This window comes from Pogona vitticeps, chromosome 3 (assembly GCF_051106095.1).
Source record: "Pogona vitticeps strain Pit_001003342236 chromosome 3, PviZW2.1, whole genome shotgun sequence".
NCBI classification, from domain to species: Eukaryota; Metazoa; Chordata; class Lepidosauria; order Squamata; family Agamidae; genus Pogona; species Pogona vitticeps.
Window position 1 is genome coordinate 198,141,748 of NC_135785.1, and position 16,212 is coordinate 198,157,959.

General features: G+C 39.7%; 1 protein-coding gene across 1 annotated transcript in view; it reads right to left on the minus strand.

The window, feature by feature from the left end:
* TRAPPC10 (trafficking protein particle complex subunit 10) overlaps positions 1-16,212 on the minus strand; it is a 48,837-nt gene that overhangs the window by 22,945 nt on the left and 9,680 nt on the right. The window contains exons 3-11 of the mRNA XM_020783909.3: positions 14,631-14,766; positions 14,081-14,277; positions 11,346-11,541; positions 10,495-10,606; positions 10,033-10,280; positions 6,579-6,725; positions 4,122-4,236; positions 2,219-2,295; positions 1,297-1,388 (exon numbers count right to left, since the gene is read on the minus strand). Coding sequence (XP_020639568.3) covers positions 1,297-1,388; positions 2,219-2,295; positions 4,122-4,236; positions 6,579-6,725; positions 10,033-10,280; positions 10,495-10,606; positions 11,346-11,541; positions 14,081-14,277; positions 14,631-14,766 — 1,320 coding nt within the window. The remainder of the gene's footprint in view (positions 1-1,296; positions 1,389-2,218; positions 2,296-4,121; positions 4,237-6,578; positions 6,726-10,032; positions 10,281-10,494; positions 10,607-11,345; positions 11,542-14,080; positions 14,278-14,630; positions 14,767-16,212) is intronic.

The following is a 16,212-nucleotide window of genomic DNA, read 5'->3' on the forward strand; positions in this document are numbered from 1 at the left end:
AACCTCATCATACTTCCAAAAAAATCAAAGAGAGTCATGTGGTCCTTACACAATGCAATGCAGGAGTAGGTGATACCTTATCAGATGAACAAAAAGGAAAGCCTCCAAAGGATCCTGGAAGGTCGGGATTTCGCCCCCGCTGGCCTCGTGGGAGGTGGGGGGAGCTTCCGTAGGGTCCTGGAAGGCACTTTCAGACCCTTTGGAGGCTCACCCGCCCCCTTGCGGGGCCAAAATAGCCAGCTTCCAGGACTCTTATGAGGCTGGCCCCGCGGGGGGGTAAGTGGGGGGAGCCTCCAAAGGGTCCGGGAAGGCATTCTCGGACCCTTCCAAGGCTCCCCCCCACCATCCCCCCGCCGGGCCCTGGGGAATGTTATTTTACAGTATTCACGGTACTTAGTGGAACGAGAAAATTTCTGGATCTCTCATTCTGGCTGCCTTGCATTGGCTGCCCATTCGTTTCCGCAGTGATTTCAAAGTGCTAATGATGACATATAAAGCCCTAAACGGTTTGGGACCTCAATACCTGGCAGAACGCCTTCTCCCATCTAGATCTACTCGAGTCATTCTTCATAGCCAGGAATCATGACTGAGGGGCCTGACGCTGAGAGAGGCCCAAAAAGAAAGAACAAGAAACCGGGCCTTCTCAATGGTGGCCCCTCGACTTTGGAACAGCTTGCTGCCAGAGATCTGCATGGCACCCATGCTGGGTGTTTTCAAGAGCCAATGAAAAACGTGGCTCTTTAGGCAAGCCTTCCCTCCTGCTAATATTTGATTTTACTTTTCTTGGTTTTTGAAGTTCCTCCCATCTTGATTATAGTATTATTGTAGATTTTAATTGTTGTTTATCTCTTTGTAATATATTGTGAGCCGCCCTGAGTAGACTCTTGTCTAGAAGGACAGGATAAAAATCTAATAATAAATAAATAAAAATATAGTAAGCAAGTTGAAACTGGAAACCATCACTGATTTCTTCGTATACAGACCTTCTGATGCAAATAAAGATTCAAGTCTGGCCTGATACTTAATTCTATAGAACATTTCCCCTTTGATTCTCTTTAATACTATATTCCTGCAAAAAGAGCTATTCTTAGAGTTGTAAATATTAGGATCACCAGGACTATTTGAAGTGATTTGTCTTTGCTGCTGTAGCACAAGGAAGCTAGCTGGTTAACCTAGTAATAATGTTGTTTTTTGTTTCTGTATTTTACGGAACACATGCTACTCAATATACTTTTAAAAGCCCCTTTCAGAATACCATTTTATGGTCCTTAGAACTGTTTAAAAAATATTAGTTACATATAAAACTCTGCTAGATCCTTTCCAACAAGCTTTGCAGAACGATTTCTTCCGATGTTTTTATACATTTCAATGGTGGCATGGGAAAGATCCTAAGTAAGAGAAGAGAAAAGGGGTTTTAGAACAGGATTAGAAAGGCTTTTTGAACAACAGAAGAAAAGATCTGCTATAGAAGTCCAGAACCCTATAGAACACTCCACATTTAATTTCAACATGGACAAGCCTATATCACCATCCAAATTTTTTAAGCTGGTGAGCAGAGAGGTCACCTAAAATTTCATTACATCTCAAGGTAGGATTTTTGCCCTAAACTGTATATGTTTATAGCAGATTTGGTAAATGTTTAAAAAAATGATTATGTCTACTAGATCCAAATCATTCCATTTAGATCTTGATTTTTAAGTCACTCACCCTACAGTAAGGGTGGACAATGCTTAAACCTCCAAATGGTGTTGGAGAGCAAATCCAACTAGCATCAGCCAACACAGCCAATGACAAGGTGGACTGGAACTGCCATCCAACAACACTGAAAAGGCCACAAACTGCCCACTCCAGGTCTGCAGAGCTTTTTATTTACCTCATTCTGTAAAATACATTAAATTCATAAGATACAGCTATAGAACAAAACTGCATTATGTCACAATTCTGTTACAGATTTATCACTTTATGGTTGTCTAAGTCAACTATGGTATTCATTAAACATGTTCCAAATATTACTCACTTTATCTATTCAATATATTAAGAACAGTCCAACTCTTTAATTATCACAGTTTCTAGAACTCCCTTGCCAATAAATATGCAGCAGTATTTGTGCCATATTACAATTTATCTGAAGAACATATATACATATTATTTTGATTTCTTATTTAGCTTCTGTACATAAAGTATCAAAATATGATATATATGCTCATGACATACTTACTAAGTAATGCTTTTCAAAAGCTTCTACAGATGATAAGGCCTCTTTGAGTTTCTTATAAGGAGATTGTGCTGCATTGGCTTCAAAAATAAAGTATGATAAACATAGTAAGACACCTGTTCAGAAAGGCACTACAAATTTATACAGGAGGGACATCACAATTTCTGCACTAGATGTTCAGCACTAGGTATGAAAGGTGATTCAAGAGAATCGGGGTGGGGGGAAGTAATCCTAACCAGTCATTGCTGAAGGAAATAGGATATACTAGTGGTACTCCACTGGTCTTCACCCACAGAGAAGCTTTGCTGTGGCTCAGTGTTTCACCAGAGGGAAGGCTCCCTTTGTTTCTATGTAAGAAGAAGGCTTTCACCAATAGTAGAAGCAGAAAGCAACAAGACAGGGGTATAACTCAGTGTTCTACTGCAAATTTAGCATGCAGAGGCTTCCAGGTTCAATCCATTTAGAGGGTCACTGCTAGTCAACAATACTAAAAAAGACATATCGACTGTCTGATTCAATATATGGCAACTCAGTATATACTAGAGCAGAGGCGTTAAATCAATTTCATCTTGGGCTGCATCAGCATTAAGGTTGCCCTCAAAGGGCTGGTTGTATCTGTAAGACTACAGTATATAAATGTAAGAAAGGAAGTGGGCAATAGTGAGGACTACATTTCCCAAGGTACTGTACACCGCCTAAGCAGCTGCACTTTCTGATTTTTTATTCCTTGGAATGCTGGGATTGTAAGTCCCGCTGGGCGGATTCCCAGGATCCTTGCAGAGCATTATGGGTGACTGAGTAAGTCCCTGCATATTGTATACTGCACAGTAGCAGGCAACACTGAGAGGGCCACATGAAGTGGCCTGGCGGGCCAGATTCGGCCCACGGGCCTTGAGTTTGACACGTGTACCAGAGCTTCAGATCTGCTCCATTCCTGGAGAAAGAATCAAGTTCAGACCCCATACTTACACCAGTACAGAACTAAGATAGGAAAATTCCCTCTACATTGTGACCAATGGCAACAAAAATTTTAAGGAATACACTACAAGTCAGGAAAATACCTCCCACATTAACCATAAGAGCTACAAAAATAGATTCATTTCATTGGTCTTTCTCAACCCCAGCCACCTGGCTGGTACAGAGCAGGAGCCTGGATCATCCAAGCTGCAGAAGATGGGCGAATTACACTTTACCGAACAGAAAATTGTAATGCCAGAAAATTTATATGCCATTCAAAAGTATTTTCTCCTTCAGTTCTGCACATCAAGCCAATATATCAAAATTCTGTCAGCTTCAGTTCCAGAAATTTTGTTGTTAACATTAGCAAGAACACAGTCCTCCCCCTTCCTTTATTTACAAATGAAATAGTGACCTGCAGAGATGACCACCTGCAGAACAGAAGTGTCATTTAAGAACAAAAAAGAGTGGTGCACAGATATCCAAAGTGGAATATTAGTACATTAAATACATAATATAAAATTCAAATTCCCAGCCCTGGAAAATTAACACTACAAAATTATAAACTTCCTCTCACCACTGCAACAAGTATGAGAAACTTTAAAATTGGCTTTATATTCAGCATTGGTTCAACTATATCTGCTAGAGGCATGATGGCAATACCAAACCCATTTCAGTACAGTTTCCAAGAACCAAAAAGTCTCTGAACATAGAGTAACGTTGATAAATACTGATGCTACCAAGAATTGTCCACCAGAAGCATGACAGGTAATTTTCATGGCACAGCCATGTAAGTGTGCAGCAGCAAAAACCGATGAGCCCTGCAGCTCTGGTAAGACTACTTCATTTTATTATGGCATAAGCATTCACAAACTATAGATCAATCTATCAGTGTGAAACATTTATTCAAGAAGCAACTTCACAGTTTCATAAAAAGTTGTGTAAACACCTGTCTCAGGACGTTCCGCTCCAAGTCCAGCAAGAAGATCAACTGTTCTATTAAGATCTTCTGAATTAGGTCCATTTTCTGATACGAGACCACATAAGTAACCCAGAGATTTCAACTGTAATGGAGAGGAAATTTAAATTTTGTCATTGCTTACATTCCAGGTACACAAACAAAGTCTTGTGGCATCTTAAAGGCTTAATGAATTACTGCAACAACATGCTGCCTCATTACATGCTAACACATTTACAGGTATCATAGGACTTTTTGCTGGAACTGAGCATCTGGAATTTGCTAGGCAAAAATGTGGAATCTTACTGTAGAAACCTACTATCATGAAAAGAACTCCATCTTCTGAAGAATAAATGTCAGCAACTTAAAACACCTAAGGCTTGTAAGAAATGTGAAAGACACTGGAATTAATTTTATTTTTAAATCAATATCATTTTCCTTCCTCTCTTACAGTCTTAAATAACTTCTGAAGTAACTTGCCATTCTAAGCCAGGGAACACTGTTCTAGATAATGCAACATTCTGGTCTTAAGACAGTAACTAATAAAAGGGTTCAGGACAGTTCATAAGTATGATGTGATGGAAAAAATAATTTCCTGTCACCCAACTGCCCTTGAAAACAGAATAAAATATAAGGATATACGTTCACTAAATTTTAGAATTCACTAAAATATATCTAAACACAGAAACAAAAGCAATTTTGTAAAAATTAAATGGATCCTGTCAGTGAAAACTTACAGACCTTCTTTCCTACAATAAATTCAAGACAATATATATCATTCTCCTTCTCCTCACAATTAAATATACTGATCAAGCTGAGAGAGAGAGAGTGGCTACAGGTCACTCTGTGAATTTCACTCCCTAGTGGAGACATCAACCTGGATCTCCTAAGTCTTGACCCATGGCTCAAACCACTATGTCACACCAGCTTTTGGTGAGGTTTCTAATGACATGTACAGTACAAAATCATAAGAGTCAGGAGGACTGGGAACCATGCAAATACAGTACCCTGGGAACAGTATGAAAAGATACAGCAATAATATTTAAATGTGCACTGTACAGCCAGGTCCAACAATACAAAAGTGGAGATATAATGGGGCTCTGAAATATGAAGAAACAAGATGGATTGTATTGTTTACTTTTAAAATATACTGAAATAATGGAAACTATTACTGTACCTTGCTTACAGCAAAACTGAGCAAGCATACAGCAAAAGCTAATACTGTGTATGGTTGTTATAGGAGAACAAAGTCCATTTCATTTACCATGAATAGATTTATTTCAGAGGTCAAGAAGAGGATACTGTCTCAAGCAGAAAATTTACAGGAAGCCAATTAAAACAGACTACACCACTGATAATATTAAGTCACTTCTGTTGTCCTGTTAGAGGCAGACTGTCTGAAGAGTTACTCTCTTGGGTCAGAAAGTGCTCCTCTATAAACATAGACCAAGTCTGACTCAGAAAAAATCCCTTTGGGGATTGTGTGCCTATTAACTTCAAACTCCGATCACTATCAAGCCACCAGATTCAAGGAGAATTTTTGTAGCACTGCTTAACTAAGACAGCAACATTGAACATGAGGACCTGAACATCACACACCCACATCCATTCCTTATGATGGATTGTACTCATCTGGTTTCACCATGCGTGTGCTGCAGTCGTATTCAAGAAATGTCCTTGTCTCTATGAAAATGTTTGAGTCTCTGAAGGGAAAAGGGAACACGAGTGTGTTTGCCACCCCACTAGCTTCCTTCATCTATGCTGTGGACCATCTGCAGAGTTCAGCATGTGCAGGACCTAGCTCCACAATCTGTATGCCACACTACCAGAGGACACAGGTTGCATAAATGAGCCTAAATACAGTGGACCATACACATTTGTGTTGTTATGTGCCAGCAAACTGCTTTTGATTTATGGTGGCCCTAAAAGCGTTTTTGAGGTATGTGCAAAGTTCAAGCACAGTATCAATCACTGCATAAAATATAGCATGCATATCTGTAAGAGTGTCCTGATAATACAACAAATACTAGTTGGCTCTCTGTTTCCACCAACTAAGGAGTCTGTGTGCCCAGGCAGGATGGGTACTACTTCAAGTTGATCACAGAGACTTATATAGTCTAAGATGCAGGACCAGAATTTTCTAAATTATGGTATGTATACATCACACTGTTTATGGAGAACACAAGTTAGCAACTGAATTGAAGAAAGAAAGCACAAAAGTGAATTAGATGGACAAATGGGCAGCCAAATAAATCTCAATACAAAAGCGTCTGAAGAAAATGAAGTACAAGGTTTTTCTACACTTTGGGGTATTTCTTTAGAAGCAGAACACCAACCATCGTATTGAAAAAAGCTCCAACTAATTAAATGAAAGTTTACTTGATTGTGACAAAAAACTATTGCACTTTCCTATTGAAAGTTTTGTAACACATTAAACCCTTTACTTACTTTTTCGGTGGCGTAACTCCATAAGCCAACCATGTGGGAAACATTAGCATCTATCTGAGACCGATCACAGCAACCCTCTATTCTCTGCAAAACCTCCAAACAGCTCAAGAAGACCCAGCAGTCCAAAGCACCAGGGGGAACAGAAACCTAAGAGCAAAACATTCCAGATACTACTAGGACAAGAGGCTTATATTAACGGAACATAATGTCTTCATTAGCATTTTAAACTTTTAGAAGGTTTGCAAGCAACACAGGTAATTCATGACATATATTTCAAATATCCTCTCTAGACCAGTAGTTCCCAACCTCAGGTGTTCTTGGACTATAATTCCCAGAAGCCTTCACCACCAGCTGTGCTTCCCAAGGTTTTGGGGAGTTGCAGTTACCCAAGGTTGGGAACCACCAATCTAGACAAAATGTATTTTGGCAAATTCATAGAGAGACAGAGACTATATACAATTAGTCAAAAATCACAGAATCCTAGAATAATGGAGCTGGAAGGGGCCTACCATGTTTCCCCAAAAACAAGACAGGGTCTTGTATTAATTTTTGCTCAAAAAAAAACACATTAGGGCTTATTTTCAGGGGATTTTTTTTCATGTACAACAATCTACATTTATTCAAATACAATCATGTCATCTTCTAGTTGCTGCGCAATGGTAGAGGGCGGGCTTTCATCTAACTAGGGCTTATTTTGGGGGGTAAGGCTTACATTGCGAGCATCCTGAAAAATCATACTACGGCTTATTTTCAAGTTAGGTCTTATTTTCAGGGAAACAGGGTATAAGACCATAAAGCCCAACCCCCAATGCAGGAATCCAAATCAAAGTATATCTGACAGATGGCTGCCTAATTTTCTCTTGAATGCCTCCAATGTTGGAGTGTTCACCACATTCTGGGGTAATGAAATTTCAAATTTGAAAGTATAGATCTCAACAGAAGCTAGAAAGTATCCATATTTTTCAATCCACCATGCTAAAAGTACAACATCTGAAAAGACCAGACTCCGCTGGCACACAGTTTAATACTAGCTAGAAAATAAGATCAGTAAACATAAGACAGATTTGTAGAAATGTGCCAAGTCTGCATATTTGTGCCCCATTACACAGATCTATGCAATTATTTCCTCTCAAACAAGTCTTTCAATAATGTATGAAATATTAGCCATGAAGTATTTTGATTATGTAACGTAAGTTAGCACTTGTAAAACTTCTAAAGGTTACACTATGGCAGAGGTCAGGGAACAGGGGTAAATTACCCCAAGTGGGGTAAAAATGAAAATCCTGGGGGTAATGGGGATGGCCACTGTAGGCATTTTACCCCCAGGCATTTTATTTCCGATGATGCTGTGTGTATGTGGGCATTCCTGTCGTGGGGAGAGCGAGCCCTGGCGAGGAACTGCACAGGGCACCTGCCTGTCCTCCTCACCTCCAAAATGTGTGTGGGGGAGGGGGAAGGCAGTGGACCGGGCTAGCAGGACTCTTTGCCCGGCAGAACCCTGGCCGGGGCTCTCCTTCCTGCCTGCGCCCACCTGCCCAGTGCACTGTCAAGGAGGCCCCCTTCCCACCCCGCCTCCCCTGAGCTCATGGCCACTGGACCTGCCGGCCCTCTCCAAGGACACGCTTTCCCAGTGGTGTGGCAGCTCCAGACTGGCTGCCTGGACGGTGGCCACAGGTCCTGGGCAAGCGCAGGAGGTGCAGGGGTCGGCCATGGACGGCAAGAGCCAAGGGGGGGGGTAATGTCAACGTAAATAAATTTGGGGGGGGGTTTAAAAGGTAAAAAAGTTCCCTGACCCCTGCACTATGGGTACTTCAACCTAAGCAAAACACCAGTGTACAGCATGTAAGTATATTAAACTCTTGTGAAGAGGTGATCACAGTACAAGGAGGACTGTGGTGAGAGCACAGCATCCAAAACCAGAGTTATGATGACAACCCTTAGCCCCATTTTTGTCTTGTGGTCTCCTCAAAGAATGAATCAAGAACTAAAAAATTCTAGAGAAAGAAAACAAGAGAAGCTAGTACGAGTATAGCAGTGGTGTAAAAATAAACTTCCTTATTTTGAAACTGCAACACCAAACCCATTCTTTACTGCTCTACACTGTTCAGTTTGGACTGCCCTCAGAATGGATTAATTCTACCGCCAAGCAGATCCTCCCCACTTCTCCTCACTAGCACACAACTGGAGAATTCCATTACATCTTAGGCAATGCTGTCCAACATCTGGAAATTCAGGAGCTCCAGAAGCAATTTTCCAAATTTTCATTGGGTCATGACAAAATATAGAATGGGCTAAATCCAATAAAAAGGCTGAAAACCTGTTTGGGCAGCTATGCCACACAAGGCTGATGATGTAATCAGCCAAAGATTTCCTCCCATCTCACAACCCCCAACAACTTCTGCACAACAAAACAGATTTCACAAAAGCCTAGGGGGATTTGGTATGGAGGGGAGGACTGGATTTTAAAAAACTTAAAAATGTAAACTATAACATTGTAAGATACAAGACAGATAATTTTTAAGATCAATCCTGTACAGTGGGGTCTCTACTTAAGAACGTCCCTACTTAAGAACAATCCAACTTAAGAACAGCTCCATTTGCTAAATTTTGCTTCTACTTGAGAACAGAAATCCAAGATAAGAACAGGAAAGAAAACCTTTCCTGCTCTTTTTTTAACCTTAGGTCATCTTAGGTTAAAAAAAAAAAAATCTCCCCCTAGTGGTAGAGTACGTATTAACCAGCTTTGCATTAGTTCCTATGGGAACTAATGCTTCAATGTACGAACACACTTCTACATAACAAAAAAACCAGCCAGAACGGATTAATTGGTTTTCAGTCCTTTCCTATGGGAAATTTTGCTTCAACTTAAGAACGTTTCAACTTCAGAACACCATTCCAAAACGGATTAAGTTCTGAAGTAGAGGTTCCACTGTAGTTTCTATGGACGGAAAAGAGCAGATACGGATTAAATAACAGGAATAACAGGTTTTGGAAAATAATAACGGAATAAAAACTGCTTAAGGTAACAATTTGTCCATTAATGCAGCATAATCACTGCAAAAAAAAAAAAAAATACTTAGCAGGCAAGGCTACCTTCCAAAGGATAAATGTCACCACATTATTGCAAGTCAACAGATACATGTTATATGCATATAACCAAAGAAACAACTACTGTAGGTAGAGTGAGGTATTCTAGCAGTTTCATCTGTTTCAACCTGAAATTCTGTTGGTTTTTTTAAAGACTTACAGAATTGGCATAAACTATTATCACCTTCCAGACACTTCAGACTACCACACAGATTACAACTAGCTAATCACCTTCCCAAGGATGCTCAAGTGCTAGTGACCTTAAGTGAATTTTTAGACCACCTATGTAATCTAGAGGCAGTAATAAACAACTTGAGAATGAAGCTTAAGCATTGGTCATTTGGCTGATTAAATTATACAGACTTACTTCAAGGAGCTTTAGCTCCTGTACACAATTGTGAAGAAGTTCTAGTGCCCGCTGAGACACTTCCCATGGCCTTTGAAGGAAGATCAGCAATGTGCATTGGCGCGAAAAGAGGTAACTGCGTAGATCTAGCAGGGTAGCTTCTTGATTTTGAATCAATTCTCTTTTCTCCATGTCTATTGGTTTACGAAGAACCAGCCCGTTCCAACTTCGCACTGGCTGACAGAAAAAAGTCAGCCAATTTGCTCCATCTGTGCAAAGCAAGCACACTATCATAACCTAAAGGTATATCTCACATTAAAATATTTGAACTAAATGTCCATAATGCAAAGCTTGTTAATAAATAGTCCATACAATCAAGGAGTGAATTCAGCTTTAAATTGCTCTAGTTCGATGCTGAAATGCAAGAATCAGTGGAACAGCTCAGAGAGATGAGTAAAAGCACTTTCTAAATGAATTACTCACCACCAACACCAAAGTTGACAACATACTGGGAGAACAGAGCATCTAGTTCATCATATTGCACCAGGGCATCTTCGAACTGTTGCAGCATTTCAAAGACAAAGGCTAATTCTTCCTTTTAATATACACAAAAAGAAAAGAAAAGTGTGTGTTAATATTTGTGCTCTCAGGCTTATGATGCCAAAGTACTGAGTAGGACACACAACAAAATGCAACAATGTGGAATGCAAAGTGCTTAGAATGCTTATGCATGGATGATGTTATTTTGTTTAAATAAGGACCAGAACTCATAGAAATGAGACAATTACAAAAAGTTGTACATGATCTCTTAAAGCACTGCAAAGTACTCTTAGGAAGTTAAGGGTCAATTTTTCAGAAAGACCTGCTCTCTTAAAAACATGTTCCTGCCATGAGTACATAGTTGATACTTGTTTCTATTGGTAGATGTCATTTTCATAAAACATTTTGCCAGATACCTAACATGATCTAGTCTAGTAACAGGAAACCTGTTAATCATTAAAACAGGAATTGTTTGAGCTCACTCTTACTTTAGTGAAAAAAGTTTGTAATATAAAAATGCAGTTCTATGTGAGTAGCAAAATAAAATAACAAACGATTCATTTCTAAAACATCTGGCCCAATTTTTGGATCATTTACTCCTTCCCTTGCTAAATGTTTATGCCATCTTTACCTGATGAAGAATTTTGTTACAACTTGAAAACTCACTTTTGTGTGTGTGTGATCCAATAAAATATTACCCAACTCAGATATTTGTTTCTAAGGGTGAAGCACATGGTCACTTCCTCTCCCCAATGAATTTTAGAGTTATTTTTCTACATACTGTACTACTATACCTGAACCATAAAATATTCACAAAAGCTCCATCCTGGTTCTGTCCTCTTCTCCCTCAAAGTTCTCATATCATCCTCAAATTTGCCTAGGTTTTTGGTAAAGGACATAAGAAGCAATGTCCTGAGTTTTGTCAAGAAAGCATTCCAGGACTCCTGAGAACGGGAAGTATCTTTCAAAGGGTCTGACAGTACTACACACCTGTAACAGGATGAATGAATATGTTGGTCAAGAATGCAAACATCAAATAAGTCATCAGATTAATTAAGAAATTCCCTTCATTCAGCAAGCAGCCAAGAAGCATGAACTTGTAAGACAGAAACCAACAAATCTGATGTTTTATGAGAGGCAAATTCCAAGTTTTCAGGTCATAAATACAAACATGAATACAAGGTGATCTCATGAAAGTCCCTGTTTGTCCTGAATTATTGGAAATATTTCAATTTGTGCAGCCTGAGAGCCACCAAGTGTGTGTGTTGGATCTTTGGTCCTCCCGGCCCACAGAAACAGTCAAGAGAGGACTGCCTGATGTCTCTCTACAACAAAGCAAGGTTGTCCCATGTCCAAAAGATATAGTAAGACTTCTACTTAAAAAGCCTTCCTTGAACCCCACTCCAAAGAGCAATTACTGGTCTGTCTCCACCATTCCTGCCCTGGGCAAGATAGTAGAGCATGCAGTGACTTCTTAACTCCAGCAGTTCCTAGATAAAATGGATTACCTAAATCACTGGTTCTTAACCTTGGGTTACTCAGGAGTTTTGGACTGCAACTCCCAGAAGCCTTCACCACCAACTGTGCTGGCTGGGGTTTCTGAGAGTTGCAGTTCAAAAACATCCGAGTAACAAAGGTTAAGAACCACTGGCCTAGATTCATTTCAATCTGGCTTCAGACTGAGTTATGGGATGGAGACCTTTGGTCACCTTGGTGGGTTATCTATGCTAGGGACTGGACAGGTAGAAAGTGCCATGTTGGCTCTGCAAGACTTTTCAGCAGCTTTCAGTACCATTGATCATGGCCTCTTTCTGGGCTGCGCTTTGGGAGGAGACTTTGAGGTAGTATTTAGAAGGGGTCGATTCTTCACTGGAGGGGCAAGCTCAGAATGTGGTGCTGGAAAATTCCTGTTTAATGTCCTTACTTTTGATCTATGGGTCCCTTTGGGTTCAGTTCTCCTATGCTACTTAAAAGACACATAAAATACTAGGACAGGCTGTCCGAAGTTTTGCAGTTTGGTGCCACCGGCATTCTAACGACAACCAAATCTCTCTCTCCTTTCTGCCTAATTCCGTAAAAGCAAATTAGGTTTTAATGTTAGCAGCAAACTAAAAGAGGGAACTAAATTAAGTTTAATTCAGACAGGAAGAAATAGTTCTGGTCAGTCAAACGGCAGATCAGAAAATAAGAGTGTTCAGTGGGGGGCTACACACTCTCTGACAACATAGGTTTTTTACATTTACACAAGTGAAGGCAGTGCACTAGCTACACTCATTCCTAGAGATGTCTGACTTATATATGGTGACACATGCCTTGACTGCATTCTGCTTGGATTGCGTTAACATTGCATGTGCGGTTTGCCTTTGAAGACTGTTTACAAATCTCAAGTCATTTAAAATACTGCTGTTCAAGGTTAGTTACAAAAACCATAAAACTCCCCTGTTATAACAGCATCATTGGCTACCAGTCGTTTCCAGGTGTTGGTTATGACCATTAATGCAGACTGTGTCTTGAGTACAGGTTATCTGAGAAAGAGTTATCATTCCATAGTTTTAAGATCTTCAGGGGAGACCCTTTCTCTGTCCCACTGCCCTGACAGGCATTTCTAGTCAAGACATGAGAAAGGGCATTTTCAGTTACAATTCCCAGAATGTGGAACTCCCTGCCAAAGAAAACTATTGCTAGCCCCCACCCTTGCTCTCCTTCTGGTTGGCAGGCTCAGACTGTTCTCTTCAGTCAGGTCTTTGGCAAGTGAACATGCTGCAGAGAAATGAAATTTTTAGGAGGAGGTGCTATATTTTTTGTTCCCTTTCTCTAATATGTTTTATATTGTTTCCAAGTTAGTGATCTTTTAACAGTATAGCATGTTTCCCTGCATTTTAATAACATAACAATGTGATCTTACTTTAATTTTGTTTGTTAATGATTTTGTAAGTTGTCTTAGGCCCCTGCACTGAGAAAAACGTGGGATAAAAATGAAATGAAGAAAAAATAAATGACTGTATTTGCTTGCCTTCAGATGGGTAAGAAATGTCATCAAATATTTAAGATGCTCTTCTAAAATCTTCTTTCAGCTGCTTCATTAGAACAGATGCAATCACCATATCAATTGCAAAAACGCACTTCATTGAAAGCATCTTCAGCATTCAGATATAATTTAATGCAGCAGCAAGTTAGCCTAATGACTTCTCATGAACAATAAAAACTAATTCAAAACTAATGCCTGAAGATAACATTTATATTCTCTCCACTATGTGTCATGCTTTTATAAGGTATGCATAAAAATGTTACAACCTTCAATTTTAGAATGGAAACAAGCTTTGAATATGATATATCTATTCAGAGGAAGAGAAATACAAGCCCGTCAAATATATTTTGTTTCTGTGATCCATGTTGTCCAAAATATCAAGAAAATATAACAGCTTTCAGTTCAGAGCAAGATGAGAGAGAGAGAGAGAGAGAAAGTTGTGTAAAAATTACTGTTTCTAATTACTGTCAATAACATTTTGCAAAACCAGGAAAATATTACCTGTCACTCTGCTTGTTGCAGAAGTCATTTCTTATTTTATCTACTATAGAGGTCCGTGGAAGAATATTAGTTTTGTTTTTTTTCTTGGCATCACATTCTACTACCACAATTAACCAATCCATAGAGCTGTGAACTTTCAGGACGTTCTGCCACTTAGTAATATCATCTTTCACTGTAGCTTTGTATACTTCTGTGTCCTGTGGGTGTAAGTAATAAATCATATGATTAAACATTACTAGCTGAGCAAGATTTAAATGCTTTTTTGTTTGCCACACCAGAAGGAAAGTCAGTTTTAGGTCTATTAAGCTGAATTAGTGAATATTTTAATAATTTCATCTGGCATCTTGTCCCACCTCTGCATCAGTAATCATCATTTTGCCAATTATATGAGGCCACATCTGTTGGCATAAAGTCCTTTTGCCCCTCTGTTCAGAGTCTTCTTTCACAGAATGACAAAATATAAAGACAACTCCTGCAAGTTATATTCTGTTATGCTCTTCAGTTATAACTAATATTTGTTTTAAAACTTTGAACACACAATAGTACTTACACAGCATTCTGTCCAATAAATATGGAGAAACGGAAATGTGAGAAGAGCTTTATTTCCTTCTTTGGGTAGCAGCTCTTCTTTAAATTGCACAAAATTAGATTCTAGATGAATCATCTTAGGAGCACGTCCATAAGACCTGAATAGTATTTAGAATGGTTTTATTAGCAGGTACATAACAAAACAAAGCAAAAAAAAAAAAAGACAAATAGTTATAGACAAGCAAAATGGTAAGAACAGTGAGTTTATGAATCCAGAAGCAATAGTACAATGTTTGAAAGTTTACAGAAATTTCATTCAGACTTATGTCTTACACATAAAATGGCCTAGATGTACAGAGGATTTTCATGAAAACAAAATATTTCATGTTTATCCCAAAAGGTAAGAACAATTTTAACATTTGTATGCCCCAGTTTATGTTATTTCTATTGGTCTTCTATTATTTTAATACACAATTTATTCTTATATTACAAAATACTATTGCTATTGTAACCGACAAAGACCTGGAAGTCCCTTCAGTTCTCTGGCTCTGTTTTAGGTACAGACACATCATCTCCACTCAGAACTCCATTTCACAGCTTTGAGCACTCCTGTTTAGCTTCCTCTCAACTCTTGTCAAGAGACTGGCGTAGCACATCATTACAATTACTTCTTGCCCAATCATTCATTCATTCATTCATTCATTCATTCATTTATTTATTTATTTATTTATTTATTTGATTGATTTAATTTATACCCCGCCCATCTGGCCTAAAAGGCCACTCTAGGCGGCTTCCAGTGAATACAAGCAGTAAAATAATACAAAGAGTTACATAAATCATAAATATAACATACATAATACAAAAATAGAACTAAAATAAAGGAGAACAAGAGAAAATCAAGTGTTAGCTGGAGGGAAGGCCTGAATATATAGCCATGTTTTAAGTTGACTTTTAAAGGTGCCCAAAGTGGGGGCTGCGCGAATCTCAGGAGGGAGATTATTCCAGAGGCGAGGAGCCACTGCCGAGAAGGCCCAGTTTTGTGTCTTTTCCTTCCGGGCCTCTCTCGGCGTCAGGCTCCTCAGCCTCACCTCCTGGCTCGCACGGATGATCTGGGTAGATCTTGGTGGGAGCAGGCGTTCTGCCAAATATCGAGGTCCTAAACCGTTTAGGGCCTTATAAGTGAGCATTAAAACTTTCAAGTCGATGCGGAAACGAATAGGCAGCCAATGCAGCATGGCCAGCGTGGGAGAAATGTGCTGGTATTTTCTCACTCCACTGAGGAGTCTGGCTGCTGCATTCTGCACCACATGAAGTTTCCGCATCAGCCTCAAAGGCAGCCCCACATAGAGCGTGTTACAGGGTCTAATCTTGAGATTACGAGTGTGTGGACCAAGGTAGTGAGCGCCCCCATGTCGAGATAGGGCCACAGCCGGGCGATCCGCCATAGGTGGAAACAGGCGGTACAGACTACCAATGCCACCTGTGTTTCCATGGTGAGCGCCGGGTCCAGATGTACCCCCAGGCTGCGGACCCCATTCTTCGTGGCCAGGGTCACCCCCCCCAAATGTGAGAGAGTCACCCAAGCCGCCAACCACGGGACCACC